At 35.3% G+C, this 15,196-nt stretch overlaps 1 protein-coding gene across 2 annotated transcripts in view; it reads right to left on the reverse strand.

The window, feature by feature from the left end:
• VWA8 (von Willebrand factor A domain containing 8) overlaps positions 1–15,196 on the reverse strand; it is a 325,814-nt gene that overhangs the window by 132,399 nt on the left and 178,219 nt on the right. For both annotated transcript variants that reach the window (XM_004759284.3, XM_045076623.1), the window contains 3 exons: positions 5,248–5,323; positions 3,018–3,153; positions 594–713 (listed from right to left, as the gene is read on the reverse strand). In XM_004759284.3, the coding sequence (XP_004759341.1) occupies positions 594–713; positions 3,018–3,153; positions 5,248–5,323 (332 nt within the window). The remainder of the gene's footprint in view (positions 1–593; positions 714–3,017; positions 3,154–5,247; positions 5,324–15,196) is intronic.

Consider the following 15,196-nt stretch of genomic DNA (forward strand, 5'->3'; position numbering starts at 1 on the left):
AATCATTGCACGGGTAATTCTCTTGAATAAATTTGTTGATATGGAATTGCTAGATCAAGAATCCTACTAGGAGTCTGTGCCTGCTTCATACTGAGTATGAGAATTATTGTTATCCAGAATTACCTCCCTGCTATACAGAAGAGAAGTCCTTCTAAAAGGCTCCTGATGATGAAGCTTATCTCAGGACCATTCTGATCCATGCGAATCAGTCTTCTCAGAGCTGGTCTCAAACTCTCAGGGGGATGTGACAACAACAAAAGACTACAAACCATTCCTTATTTTGTGTTTTATACTAAGAGGCCCTGAACAACAATGTATAATGTAGTTGTTTGAGAAAATAGGCTCTGGAATCAGAGAGACTTCGATATGAAGCCAAACTCCAATACCCTTACCTAAGTGATGACAGAAAAAAAAGGATCCCTCTGAATATCCAATATTCTCCTTCTCTATAGTGGGGATAACAAATATTCTCACAAGGTAGTTGTGATGATGACACAGTACACAGCAGCATTCAGTGACAGCCACTTCAGCATTGTTACTAAGATTATTAGTGTTATTAATATTTTTGTTATTGTTTTCATTATTGTTTTTACCTAAAGTACCGAAGAAATCATTGCCTAAGAAAGGGAATCCAGGTCTGTTGGCCAAGACAATCATTCTAAAGTCAGGATGAATCACAATAACATTTTCTCTTCCATTAGCATTAGCAGAATCTGAAAAACAGAATTTCTATTTAGTCTTCATTGATATTTGATAATTCTTAAGAATATCAAGTTATAGCCTTTAAAATAATGTAAGGAATCCTGCTGCTCCATCATAAAAAACTCTAAAAATCTGGTTGTCAAAATTTGGTTACAGGAAAAAAAAACTTTCTTGAGAACGTTTGCTTAAGAACAGAATATTGATAAAACATATACTCAATTTTACAGGGACTTGTATTTTTATGTAAATTCAGTGCACATCTAAAAGGCAAACTTGTCCAAATATTATCTTGCAGTATTGAAACCTGACTTGTGATGCTATTATCCCTTTAAAAAAAAAAATAAGAATCCATAACAAAGGATAATCCAAAGGACACTCAAAGGATGACCCAAACATCCTTTAGATTTCACGAGATCAGCAGCTGCATCACTTTGCCTGTCATTATGCAGTTAAGGAGTGACTTTAGATTACCTACCCTGAAACTTAACACAGAATAAAGGCCATAAGCACCTAGTCAGCTCACAATGTTGATTTATTTCCAATTAAAGGATTCTACTTCAGTTCTTAAAATAAGTAATTGCAAGTTCATGGAAGCTTCCTTTGTGTAAATGTCAAAAAGGTAGTAAAGAAGTTGAGTATTATGTTCTACTGGCTGATGTACATTTCAGATAGAACTGCTAGTCTAGACGATAATTTCAGTTGGTAAAAACTTTACTGTGGTTATTTTCAGGAGCACTTGTCATCTGGTTTTATTTAAATTCCAGCCTTAGGCTGGCCATCTTTTAAAAAGGATAGCTGTGAAACACCTGTAATTTTATTTGCGATGAGTCTATAAGAACCTACACTTATCCTTTTTAATACAATCTTTCAAATATGCCATATATTCATATGCTAAATATAATTAATATCCTTAATGTTTGATCCCTGTTAATTTTAGTTGTGGTAAATAAAGAGTATGCCTCACAGGCAAAATTTAATTAGTTAACTAAAATAAAAATAATAATAAAAAATGAAAACTTGAAAAGGAAAGAAAATGGAAAACAAGGCCCTAGAAGTGAGGCTTTAAGAAACCATGTTTAGAAGGCCTTAGGGGATCTTGTGTTTAAAATACTGTATACAATTAAATTGGGAGTTTAAAAATTAGGATGACTCCTTTTCTTCTAGATTACTCTTCTAAAATGTATTAGAAAATGTAGACAGTCATCAAGAGATAATCATTCTTTAACTACAGTTTTGTTTCAGCAGTTCTTGTTTTCCAGTCACTATCCTCAAAATGTATCTAAAAAGGGCAGGCAGAATTTTAATCCTGAGAGACTGAATGATCTAAGAGGTAGCATTCAGGCTATCTAGCTCAAATTCTCATTTTTTGTATAAATTCACTGTGAAGCTGGCATGTTGGAATATTTTTATTATTTACTTATGCTTATATTATTTATGTTTTATGCTAATTTCCTAGGCTTTGAAATTGCCATCTTCCAATGATAATGTTGAAGAAGAACCCCTCTCGTGATGTACCTGTGTATTTCTAATGGGTTTTCTTTATATATTCTCTTTGACTATTGGAAGATTTTAGTTATTTGTCTCAATTTTTTATGGTTACCCTGCTATTGGCTATATATATTTTCAATGGCTAGTTACAGATGTTCAAGTCTTTTCATCACACAAAAGCATTAAATTAGAAACTAGAAAATATTCTCATGTCACATCAGACAATTTGTCTTTAGGTTAAACAGACTGATGAGACTCATGGATCTACAGTTTTCCTAACAACAAATAAAAAAAAGTAAATAAATAAATAAAAGGAAGAAGATAGTCCAAAGTGAGGATGGGGTGTGTGTGTGTATGTGCAAGTGCATGTGTGTGTGTATATACATTTTATATGGATTCACCCATATAAAATCCTTGGTAATTTTTTCTAATTGAGTAATAATAAAATTAATTTTAATATTATAAGTCATAGAAACATGCTAGAGCTTTTAAAAAATCCAGATAACAACAAAAGAAAATAAATTGCACACAATAATGGAAAAATAAGTATAAAAGGATTATAGTTGGTATTCTCAGAGTAGAAAAATATAAAGCCGATTTATCTTAAAACTACTATGAAAATTTTCAAAGGTGCACTCCAGCAATAAAAATGTCAAACAGACAAAGATAGATTCCCATGTACTGACTTTTATAAATGACTGTCAATACAGACAACTTCAGTTCTAATGACCTTATACTTGTTACTTGCAGATAAGTGGCCAGCTAAGTGTGCGATTTGATACCAAAGATGTGAACTTTGCATGTAATAAAAGCTTTCTTATACTCACTTGCAACAATGCGTCTTCCATCTGCTAGAATCATCTCTCCATTTTCCACTAGAGTTTTTAAAATACAGGTGACATTTGTTGGGGCTTTGTCGGCCTCATCGACTACCAGAATATGACCCAACTTTACTGCTTTAACCTTTAACGACAGGACATTTATCATAAACAAACAAAATGAAAGCAAATGTTTAAACATTTTTATCACTCATTGCTTTGGGTTTATAATAGTAGCTAGTTTTATTTAAGTTATGGATGTACTACCACAAAAAAAAGTGTGTAGCAGAGCTGGAAACAAAATTTATGAATCTCCACCAAAAGCTTCACCTTGTTACTAAACTGTTAACTCTGCGGTAATCACTTTAGTTCCCTTTAGCACCATAATTATTCCTACGGTGGTGATGTCCGCACTTTACACCCCAGAGTAGGGGAGATTTAAAATAAGTATAACAAATACAGAAATTAAAGTGCCTTGGGAGTTAAGAAGACCGAGACATCATAATCAAGAGTGGATTATCAAAATGCATTTGTTAGGGCTCTAAAAGAGTGTAGGATTTTAATAGAGCAGAACGGATGGTGAGGTGGGCATTCAAAATAAAAGGGAATCAATGGTGAAACTCAAGAAATCCTGGGCATACTTAGGGAAGAGTGAGTATGAGTAGTCTATCTTCACTGAGGCAGAAATTAAATGTGAGAAAAGAGAGAACAGGGTCTGAAAGGGTAGGTCAGGTCTCTGCTACTAAAAACTTAGTTGCCAGACTGAGAAATATGTACTTTATCTCATAAAATAATAAATTCATAAAGACTTATGAGTTCAGGCATGATAGAAATGAAGCTTGGAGCTACACTTTAAGATGTTCTATCTGGCAGCAATATGCAAATGGACTAAAAGGGGATTACTCTAATAATTTGGTAGAAAAGTGGTTTGAGGGACCTGATTTTAGAAAAGGAATGGAAATGTGGAAATCAAAAGCATTAAACTGATCTGAGAGTTTTTTGGAGGTATATGCTATAGTCTTGGCAACTGATTAGATGAGAAGTAGGGAAAGGAAAAATAGGAAGGAGCTCTAGGTGTTAGGAGTCTGATTTAATGGTGACACTATGAAGAGAAAGAAGGTAGGAAGGGGGAAGGTTCAATGAATTTATTTATTTATTTATTAAAGATTTTTTATTTATTTGTTAGAGAGAGAGAGAGCAAGCGCAAGCACAGGCAGACAGAGTGGCAGGCTAGAGGCAGAGGGAGAAGCAGGCTCCCCGCCGAGCAAGGGGCCCGATGTGGGACTCGATCCCAGGACGCTGGGATCATGACCCGAGCTGAAGGCAGCCACCAAACCAACTGAGCCACCCAGGCATCCCTGTTCAATGAATTTAAGTGTAAACCTAAAGCTTATTTTTTTAATAGTAAGAAATTTCTCATAACATAAAATAAACCATACAATAACATTTTCTCATTATATAGTTTTGGCAAATAATTTTAAGGAAATACAGATTGAGAAATAGTTGATTCCCTCTACCGCAAATATTTTATTCATATTCTAAAAAAAAAAGTTGGTAAGGGTTTTTCTTTCTAATTTTAGGGCAAAAGTAAACCAAATTTAAAAAGAGGGAGAAAATAAATAACTTTTTAACAATAATCCAACTTCAGCCTTCACATTTCTGTTCAGGGAAATTCAGGCCCAACCTGGGGGAATTCAGGAAGGAGATTCTAAAGACTTCAAGCACTTCGAAAACCTCTGACCACAGAGGTTCTCATGTTGGTGTATTTGTGCCTTTGATACAAAGGCACACAGAGGGACACACGTGGAAGGCCAGCATTTCTTTGGGTCTTATGTGAGAAAGTGAGGAATTGGTCTTTCCAGCTACCCAAAACATGGGGCTAATATTTTATTGATTAAAATCTTAAAAAAAATTCTAGAAGTGTTATCTAATTTCAAACCCTACATATTTGAAAAGAGCAAATTTTAAAAAAAAATTCTGGAATGATAAAGAAATCATTAGAGGATTTCTTTCATTCCCTATATCACTCCAAAGAGGGAACAGAATAAGAAAACATTTTATTTTCTCAATTATCTGTATTTAAATGTCCACTCCCCAAGTGACATATGAATGTTTTCCTGTTAAGACTGAAATCTATCAAAATACAGGGGAAATTCACAAATAGCCCTCTCAAAGGCTGAAATACAACTACCATTCAGAAAAATATAGTCGAGAATATTCATAAAGTTGGATTACTAACCAAAGGTGAATCTTCATACACAATTAGTCCATCTTTAACAGAAGGCTGAAGAGTAAGAGTTTGTACTGTGGTGTCCCTAAAGTTAAAACAAAACATTTTATAGTTAGTAAGAAAATATACTGACATGAGTAAAAATATAGCACAGGAGGACTTCTTTTTAAGTTTTTGTTCACCATCCTACTTTTCTCAAAATGAATAATAAAAAATGCAATCCCATTCAGCAACACTATTTTGTAGGTGTGAATATAAATTACAAGTGTTTAGGAATCCATTCAGGTTTTACAGATTACTCAGGTTCTTTACTTCTCTTTTTCCTTCTAGGAATTTCCCTTGTGACCATTTCACTCCTCAAAATTACCTTCTGAGGGTGAAGAGGAGAGGTTAAAAAGATATATTTGCATTAAAGAAACAGAGAATCTTGATATATTTGCATTAAAGAAACAGAGAATCTTGCATTAAAGAAAAAATATTTATATTATTTGAAAAGAATTTTTATGGCGGGTTTGGTGATGACTGGTGAGCTCATGTGGCCAATTAAAAGCAATTCTGTGAATTACACATTCTGGCCCAAACTGCCATCATTGTGTGCAAAAGCCAGACTGTCTCACCTCAATCCCAGAACCATAGATTTTTGAACATTTCTCCTAGGATTAAAGCAATCCTTTTCATTTTCTTAAATCTCTTTGCTAGTATGTACCAGACCTTCCTTAGATCAGGATATTCGAATTATTAATAGTGAGCTATGACTTCCTCACATGATGAGATATGAAGTTCATATCACCTAATAATATTTTTTCCAAAAATATGTACATAAACTACAGGTAATAGGAAGTCCTATACATGTTCAAGGGGACCAATTTTCTATCTTCATCTTCTACATATACTCTTAAAAATAAAAAATCCTACAGCCATCTTGATCATGTCACATGGAGAATTAAATTACTTTAAAAATGTGAATAGCACCTTTCTTTATAAGAATTCAAAGTCATCTTTTCAAACTACCCTACCACTTATTCAAGTAATGAATGGAGTTACAGTTGTGTTCTTTTGAGTACCTACTATGTGTGAGACTTGGGTTGTAAACCTCAGGCCTTAGAGGTATAATGTGCTTCTGAAATTTCTCCCCAAATGCTACCATTTATCACATGTGTATCTCTTAAAAAAAACAATAAATACCATACAACACTCACAAATAAAGCAAACTTGAGACATCATTCTAGCGAGTTTTTGGTTTAGCAAGACAAATTTAATCAAAATCAGTCAACTACCTTGAGAAGCAGTTGTGGGGTACTGGAAAGATGATTTTGGAGTCTGACCAATCAGGGTTGAAATTCTAGTTCTTGTTATTTATTAGCCATCTGATCTCGGTTAGTAATACAACCCCCACCAGGAGGCTTGATGATGGAACACTGGGAAAGTCGCTGGCACAGCGTATGGAGGACAGAAAGAGTCTATGTACATGTCAGCTTTGGCAATTTGTTAATCTCATTCTTGCTTTTGTTGTGACTGAAAGTTCTTGCCTGTCTAACTTCCACCTATCTTCAGGTTTTAGCATAGTTGGTTCTAGGCAATCCCCTCCTTGACCCTTTTGAGACAGGTTAGGTGACCCTACTCTATGTCCCCTTTGAGCGCTGGATCTCCCTTATTCCACTAACACACTGTATTGTAATTACTTATTTTAATATCTTTCTACACAGACTCTAAGATTTAAGACTGTGGACCACATCTATCTGTCCCTCCTCCTGTTCCTAGCATCTAATGGATGTCTGGCTCACAGGATGTATTTAGTAAATATTCGTTGAATAAATGAATGCATGAACAAAATGACAAAAATGCTAAAAGTTAAAAATCAACACTGTAGCTTATAATACAATATACAGAATGTGGATTTCCAAATTTATTGGATCATGGAACTCCCTCCCCTTTTTAACAAAGAATCTTGAATATAGAGCCTACTTTAGTAAATGTTGGATTAGATTAAGACTTACTCACCTAGATGTTAGGAATCTTTATAATATTTTATTATTTTATTTATTAATATTATAATAAAATATAACAATATATTAATATAGAATATTTTATTATATATTTAATATATATTATATATATTTTATTAATTTATAAGTACACATTAGAAAGTACAGTCATATCAAGACGGACACTTGGGGTTGGCTAGTCAAGGGATTACTGGGAATACGGTTTATGTCCATCATGGACTCCAACTGAGTTGAATTTAGACTTACTAAATTACTAAATTATGAGTAACTCTGAGTAACTCCTCCACTAGAGTCCTCATTTACCAGGGCCTGAGCAGGTATATTGGCAACACAATTATTGGCATTTACAATTTCTAGACTATCCAGCTTCTTTGTGCCTAGCTTGAAAGGCTTCTCCCTCGAATTTGACTAACTGGCGACTGGCTTCTTCAGTGAATTCCCTGGAGATCTGGCCTATTGCCCTTCTTGACCTCTATTCCAAGCTCCCATTCTCAAGATTCTGGATCCTATGGGTCTGATGCCTGTCCGGTGATCTACTGCTTCCTATAGCCCAAGCACTATACTTTACAAAGAAATCCATGTTTTTCTTTCATATTGGCTAAAAATAAAATTAAAATGTGTTTGAAATAAATCCTTGAAGATGTTAAGAAAAGTGAAAGCATATTGTGACACTTTCTTGGTACTTATCAACTTTTAGTAGGAATAATATATATTGTAATGATAACTAGTCATACACTCATTTTCCGTATTCCTGGGTCTTATAAGTCTCCTGTAGGACATACTTTATGCTATCTTCTACTAAAAAGTTAATTTTTAGAGTTTTAAACAAATAAGAACACAGTTTAACTAATTTCACTGTTAATATTCTAGCAATACAGAAGGGGGGGTAAGGACGAGAAAGAGATGTGTTCACACAGATTTTTATAGCAATATAATGAATTTCTCACCTCATCCATCACATATTTAATGGGCAACAACATGACACCTTCCAGCACCAAAATAGAAAAAGGAACTCTTCTATCATTGTCAGTGGGAAGGAAATTCAAGCTGAATACCAATTTAAAAAAGGCAAATATAATTGTTCTCTAACACTTGAATTCAGATAGGATACAACTTGCCAAATTAGATTTATCAAAAGACTTCTGTGCTAGAAATAAAAACCATAGTTTGATGGAACATGCACAAATCAGATGATTTCCAAAAGGGACTACAAATGAGAATGAATACAAATGGAAAACATTGCTTTTAGTGGAACACTCTGTGAGAAAGAGGAATTTATAGGAAAAAAAGTAGTTTTGTTCTATTCTTGTTATTGATCCTCCATCCTATACATCAAAGGAAAAGCAAAGGTTAGTAAAATATGTCAAATAATATGCAATTAGAAAAAATGTTCAGCTTATATGACAGTAAGTTTCACTAGTTACATAAGAGTGGAAAATACCCTACTATCTACTGTAAAGTATTAATACAACAAGAAAAAAGCTTGTTTTTTCAAGGTACCTTACAATATTATAAAGTTCAACTTAGTTAAGTGATAAGGTAATCATCACTGTCACAAGTAGCATATGAACGGATTCTTAAAGTCAATATAATGATTCTTTTGCAGAAACATTGACTAAAATCATTGCTCTGTATATAGGAACATCTTGGATCAAAAGATTTTAGTTCTCCATACAAATAGGCAATAGACCTAAGAAAATATTTTATTTGCTACAATTTTAATTCTATTACGATTTTTTCCTCTCAAGAACAGCTTTGAAGTAAAAGCTCATAAAAGTTTAAATGATTTCAACAATATTGGGGAGAAGGAAATTTAAAACACACCTAAATCACATTTCCTTAGCCTAAGGTTTAATTGAAAGATGGTTTTCCAGTATATAACTGCTATCTGTAATACTGAATTAATTAGACTGTTCAGCTAATTGCTGACATAAATGTTCTCACTTCTCCCTATCCTGCAGACCAAAGCTGTCTATCAATTAAGGCCTGTGTAGATAAAGGGGCTACTCAAAGAAATATGGTGCTAAACTCTAGTCTTTTAACTCTTTATTTAAGAGTTTTTTAAAAAAATTAGAGTTATTAATGTTTCGATAGAAATTTAATTTTATTCCTGATGCAATGGAAGTAATTATATAAAGACCAGGTTTTTGTCAAAATAAGGAAAAAGAAAATTAGCTTCTGGAGAGCAAGCCCAATCTGTTCTTGGAATGTTGCTTGTAAAGGTACATTAAGCTAATACCTTCTAATTAACAGAGGAGCAAGTGATCTCAAAATAGTGACGTTTATTTTGAAAACAGTGTTTTAGTAAGTTACGTTTAAATTGGTTATGGTCAGCTTTCTTTTAGGAAAACAACAGTAGTTAAACATAGGACTGAAGGAAGAAAGAAGACACCTGAGAGTTTCAAACAGCTAATAAAAATTATCTCTAATTTCATAGTTCATTAAATAAAATTGGCTATAGGAACAGACTGCTTGCTAATATAAGTCAAACATGAGAAAGGAAAGAGAGAATATGGCACACAGGAGGCACTTAACAAATATGTGTTGAATATTTTTAAAAGAGGGATGATCATGAAAATAGAAATAAAGAGTAATTTTTGCCAAAAATAGATAAGCATAACATCACTGATTGAAAAGTAAATGATGCTGAAAGATATTTTCAAGTGAAAAAGAGTTCATGGCATCATCAAGAATATCACTTCCACAGGCTTATTTTAAATAATCAATGAAATAAAGGTAAGGGAAACAAATAGTAATTTTCACCAATAAAACAGAGAGTGGTATTTAGACATAGCTAATGGCAACAAATTTAAGATTTAAACAATGTTTACAAACATTCTGGGCTCTCCTGAATAGCAACACACCATTTCCTACCCTTGCCTATAAAAGGCAAAAACATTTTGTCATGTTAAGAAACTTCCCAAGGCCCTCAAACAGAAATAGCCACTAATATAGCAATCCAGCATACAATACAAAAAAAAAAAAAAAAGACACAAATTAGCTGTGATTACTGTGATTACCAGCACTGGCCTAAATCTGAGTCTTCCAACGTTGGTCAATCACTTAATCTCTCAAAGCCCAGGATTACTCATTTCTACAAGGGGAATTAAAACAGAATATATGAGGAATGTAGTAGAGTAGAAAGCAAGGAAGCTCAAAATGGAGAGAGAAATAGTATTATTGTTTGTGCTTTGAATGCTTTGAGGGAAAAGTCTTTTTAATAAGATAAGCAAAATATTATTTCTGCCAAAGTGACTGAAAAGACTCCAGCTCTTAAAATAGCTGTTTGGGAGGACAAACAGTTTATTTAGTAGTCAATCACTCATCACTAATGTGTCCAGATGCAAAAAATCCTAACAAACCATAAAAGAAAGGAAGACATTAGGGGGATAATATTTATGGAAGGAAGTCCACTGTGATGCAACACTCCACCCTTCAGGGGTAGGTTCTCACTGCGAACAGCAGGTAGAAAACAGCCACAGCAAAGCAGTCATGCAATGGAAGCTAAACATTTCAAAATATGCCTCATTTTCAAAATCTGCTTCCCTCCTCACATCTCCTAGCACTATATTAACACTTCTTTAAAAAGAAATTCCTCCAATACGCAAAGCCATGCTGATAATCAAATCTTTTAACTAAATCTGAAAGTTCTGAGCTGTCCAGCCTTTAAAAATAAATCAACTAAAATGATATACTTAAAGACTGGATCTTCTGTCTCTTCTCTGAAAACTAGCTCCCCGACTTGGTCAATTTAAGGAACTCAACATGATCTAATTTCTTTGTGGGAACTTCATTTCCCCTTTTCCAGCAAAAAAAGAAAAATGGTTATAGCGGTCCCTTATTTCCCTTTCCCCCTGACATTAAACAATGCATTTACTAATGTTTTTAAAAAAGAATAGAAGAACAAAATGCAGATTCAGCTGCAAAGCTGAGTGAGTGGGCAAAAATACACACACAGATAAAAATGTGTAAGGCTGGGGAACACAGTGTCCACTGGGTAAATCTTTATCAGAAAATATAGTAATGAATAATTTATATTTTTTAAAAGCCTCAGTAATTGGGTAATAACATAAAAGTGTGATAGAGCCAAAATTTAATAAGTGCATACCCTTCTATATCAGGATATTACTGAATCCTTCCCTCAGTAAGTATGTATTGAACATTTACTAACGGGCATCACTGTAGATGTTGGAGAAGTATCTGTGAACAAAACAGGTAGAAATTCCTTCCCCCAATGAGCTTAAATTCATAATATATTTAAGTGAACTTAGGTCGCCACACTAATAATGTGCCATCTTTGGTACGGTATGAACTAGACCTTGCGTGAGATTAAATATCAAAAGATCTTTTACCAGATATTTTCTCATTTTATTCAAAATGAAAATGAAATACCTACTTTATTTATTTATTTATTTATTTAACACAGAGAGAGAAACAGGGAAGCAGCAGAGTAAAAGGGAGAAGCAGGCTTCCTGCCAAGCAGGGAACCAAATGCAGGGCTCGATCCCAGGACCCTGGGATCATAACCTGAGCCAAAGGCAGACGCTTAATGACTGAGCCACCCAGGTGCCCTGAAATACCTATTTTTGATCTCTTAAGACAAATGAGAAACAGCCTGCTGCTACTGAAGGCCATCAGAAGACTTATGTCTGCCAGCCCTCCATGATGCTGGCTCAGCACGTGTCTTCTGGTTAATAATCCGGAATACATTTTCCATGAAATACTTATTGCCTAAAACTCGCTACATAAGTTGCATTTTGTATATGTCATAATATTATTCGGTATAATATAATCTTAAATTATCCTCATTTCTGACTGTTCATCAATTTAAAAAACTCACAATGCTCAGTGTTAAATTTATCACACTTCAAGTACTCAGGTCAAGTAGAAAAATAGGATGTAAATAAGCATTGTAGCTGGAGAACTCTTAAAGGAAATCCATGTTTAAGTTTTCTGTAATATACCTACTAATTTATTAAGCTTTTATCAGAGCTTTTTCTTAAAGGAAAATGCTACTGCATCATAAGAAAAACAAGATATATCACATTTATTTATTTATAAGCTATTTGCTTTTTTTTTAAAAATTATGTTCAATTAGCCCACATATAGTACATCATTAGTTTTTGATGTAGTGTGTGGAGATGAGCACTGGGTGTTATAAGCTATATTGCTTTTAGAAGCAAAAGTTGAAGAGTTCATTTCAGCCTTAGCCATTTTCCAGTGCCATTTTATTTTATTTATTTTTTATTATTATGTTCAGCAAGCCTACTTAGAGTACTTACTTTATTTTTTTAAGATTTTATTTATTTATTTGAGAGAGAGAGAGGGTGCACATGTATAAGTGGGGGGAGAGGCAGAGGGAGAAGCAGACTTCCAGCTGAGCAGGGAGCCTGATGCAGCGCTCGATCCCAGGACCCTGAGGTCATGACCTCAGCCCAAATAGAGGCTTAAATCACTGAGCCACCCAGGCACTCCCATTTTATTATTATTTTTTAAAGATTTACTTATTGATTATTTGAGAGGGGGAGAGAGAGAGAGGGTACAAGTGGGAGGGGTAGAGGGAGAAGGAGAATCCCAAGCAGACTCCATGCTGAGTGTGGAGCTCAACACGAGGCTGCATGTCATGACCTGAGATCATGACCTGAGCCAAAACCCAGAGTCAGATGCTTAATGGACCGTACCCTCCAGGAGCACCTCTAGTGTCATTTTAATGGCACAGAAGGAACACATACCTCCAAGGACTTAGAGGTCAGAGGATGGGAGCAGAGCTCTAAGTACATTTCTTTGTCATCTTAAGTTTTATCTTAAAATTTGATGGGGATTTTTTTTAAAAGATTTTATTTATTTATTTGAGAGAGAGACAGTGAGAGAGAACATGAGCGAGGAGGTCAGAGGGAGAAGCAGACTCCCCATGGAGCTGGGAGCCCGATGTGGGACTCGATCCTGGGACTCCAGGATCATGACCTGAGCCGAAGGCAGTTGTCCAGCCAACTAAGCCACCCAGGCGCCCTTTGATGGGGATTTTGAAGGCTATTCCATAACATACCCAGTTGTTTCAATACAAAGACAGTTCAGTCACCATGAGAGAAGTGGCCATGAGAAGTTGAGCCAATACCTGTAGGAAACTGGGCTGAGCTGAAGAGAGCTGGCACAGCAGAGCCAGGCCAGCCTCTAGCCACCTTTGCTCTCCCATTTGCTATCTTATTTCTTGAGTCCAAATTAAGTAAATGAGAGGTTATAAGTGGCCATCATGTTTCCACTGCTTTATGAACTCTTCAGGCTAATCACCATGGAGGGCCTCCAGAATGATACTGCAAAGGCCGTCACAGCGCTCTCTGACTTGTGCTGGTGGGCCTTCCATTAGCTCCAAGCAGCCTGTGTCCCGTTGGGACTTGAAAAGTTCTCTCACCTGTTGGGTGATCTCTTCTACTTTAAAGGATGAACAGGAGGCTGTGGTTCATTTGTCCTGTTCTCTCATTTGAGTTTAGGGATTATTGGTGTTTATTTATGGTTGTTAGTCAGGAGAGATCTAGAACCATACCAAAAAAGGAAAAGAGTACTGAGTACTCAGTACTCTTAGTAAAGAATACTAAAGTGAAACTTACAAAAATAAAAGGGGTGTTTATAAGAGGCAAAAGATTAGACAGGCTACTCCATCAGTGCTACTCAAATGTCAGCTTCTCAGTGAGGCCTTCCCTGGTCAGCTTATTAAAAACTATAAGCCCTCGTCCAGCTCCCTCCTCTGCTTTATTTTTCCCCACAGCACTTTCTACCTGATACACTATGCATTTTAATTATCTTGTTCTCACTCTCTCCATGCCTCTCTCTTTCATGAGCAACTAGAATGTAAACATAAAGGCTGGGGTTCTTAACTCTTTTGTTCCTGACATAATCACTCAAGCTAGAGAAGTGACCAGGATATAACAGGTGTTCCATAATGTTTGTTGAAACGTATGTCTTCCACTCAACTATTTCAGTCACACATTCTAAGGCTGTAATGAATTATTCGGAGTTTCTTAAGCACTGTGCAAATTGTGTATATTTTTTCTGATAAGTTTCTCTTTGCTTTTTCTCACTTTGCCTGGCAAACTATTCAGGCCATCCCTTAAAGGTTCAGCTCAAATGTTGTCTCCTCTTTGAAGCATTACTTGTTTCTCACTTCTATCCTTCTATCCTCCTGGTTGAACTAACTGATAGAAAGTACTTTACACTGAAGAACTTTTTAGTTGCTAATATGCCTTTCCTAGACTGTGAGGACAAAGCATACCATCTATACACAGGGGGTATCATCTATATATTTAGTGCCTGTCACCGTGCCTCATACCTTCTAGGCATGCAATAAATGTTTGTTCAAAGAATGAATGAATGCATGAGTATATTAAACAAGTATGATCTACTTCCAACACGGAAGGCAGATTATTAGCTATGATGGATTCTAAAAGATCAGAGATGCTGTTCTCAAGAAGCACACAGGACAGAGAGGTATAAAACAAATATAATTCATGTCAGAGTGTGAGAAAGGCAACAACAGAAATTAAAACAAAGTTCAGTGGGAACAGAGGAAAAGGCAATTAATTTTGACTAAAGAGAACAGAGTCTTTTTTTTCTTTTTTTAAAGATTTGTATTTATTTATTTGACAGAGACACAGCAAGAGAAGAAATAAAAGCAGGGGGAGAGGGAGAGGGAGAAGCAGGCTTTCCACTGAGCAGGGAGCCCAATGCAGGGCTCAATCCCAGGACCCTGGGGATCATGACCTGAGCCGAAGGCAGATGCTTAATGACTAAGTCACCCAGGTGCCCTGAGAACAGTCTTGATGATTAAATATTATTTTAACTGGCAGGTATAGGGAGAAAATGCTTCCAGGCAGAGAACAGACAAACGTTCAATGATAGAAGTTCAATGATACAAGAGAAATTTGGGGGAACACTGTCTAGAATATCCTTGCAGGGAG

The sequence above is a fragment of the Mustela putorius genome, unplaced genomic scaffold, assembly GCF_011764305.1.
Source record: "Mustela putorius furo isolate JIRA1106 unplaced genomic scaffold, ASM1176430v1.1 tig00000179_pilon_pilon_pilon, whole genome shotgun sequence".
Lineage (NCBI taxonomy): Eukaryota > Metazoa > Chordata > Mammalia > Carnivora > Mustelidae > Mustela > Mustela putorius.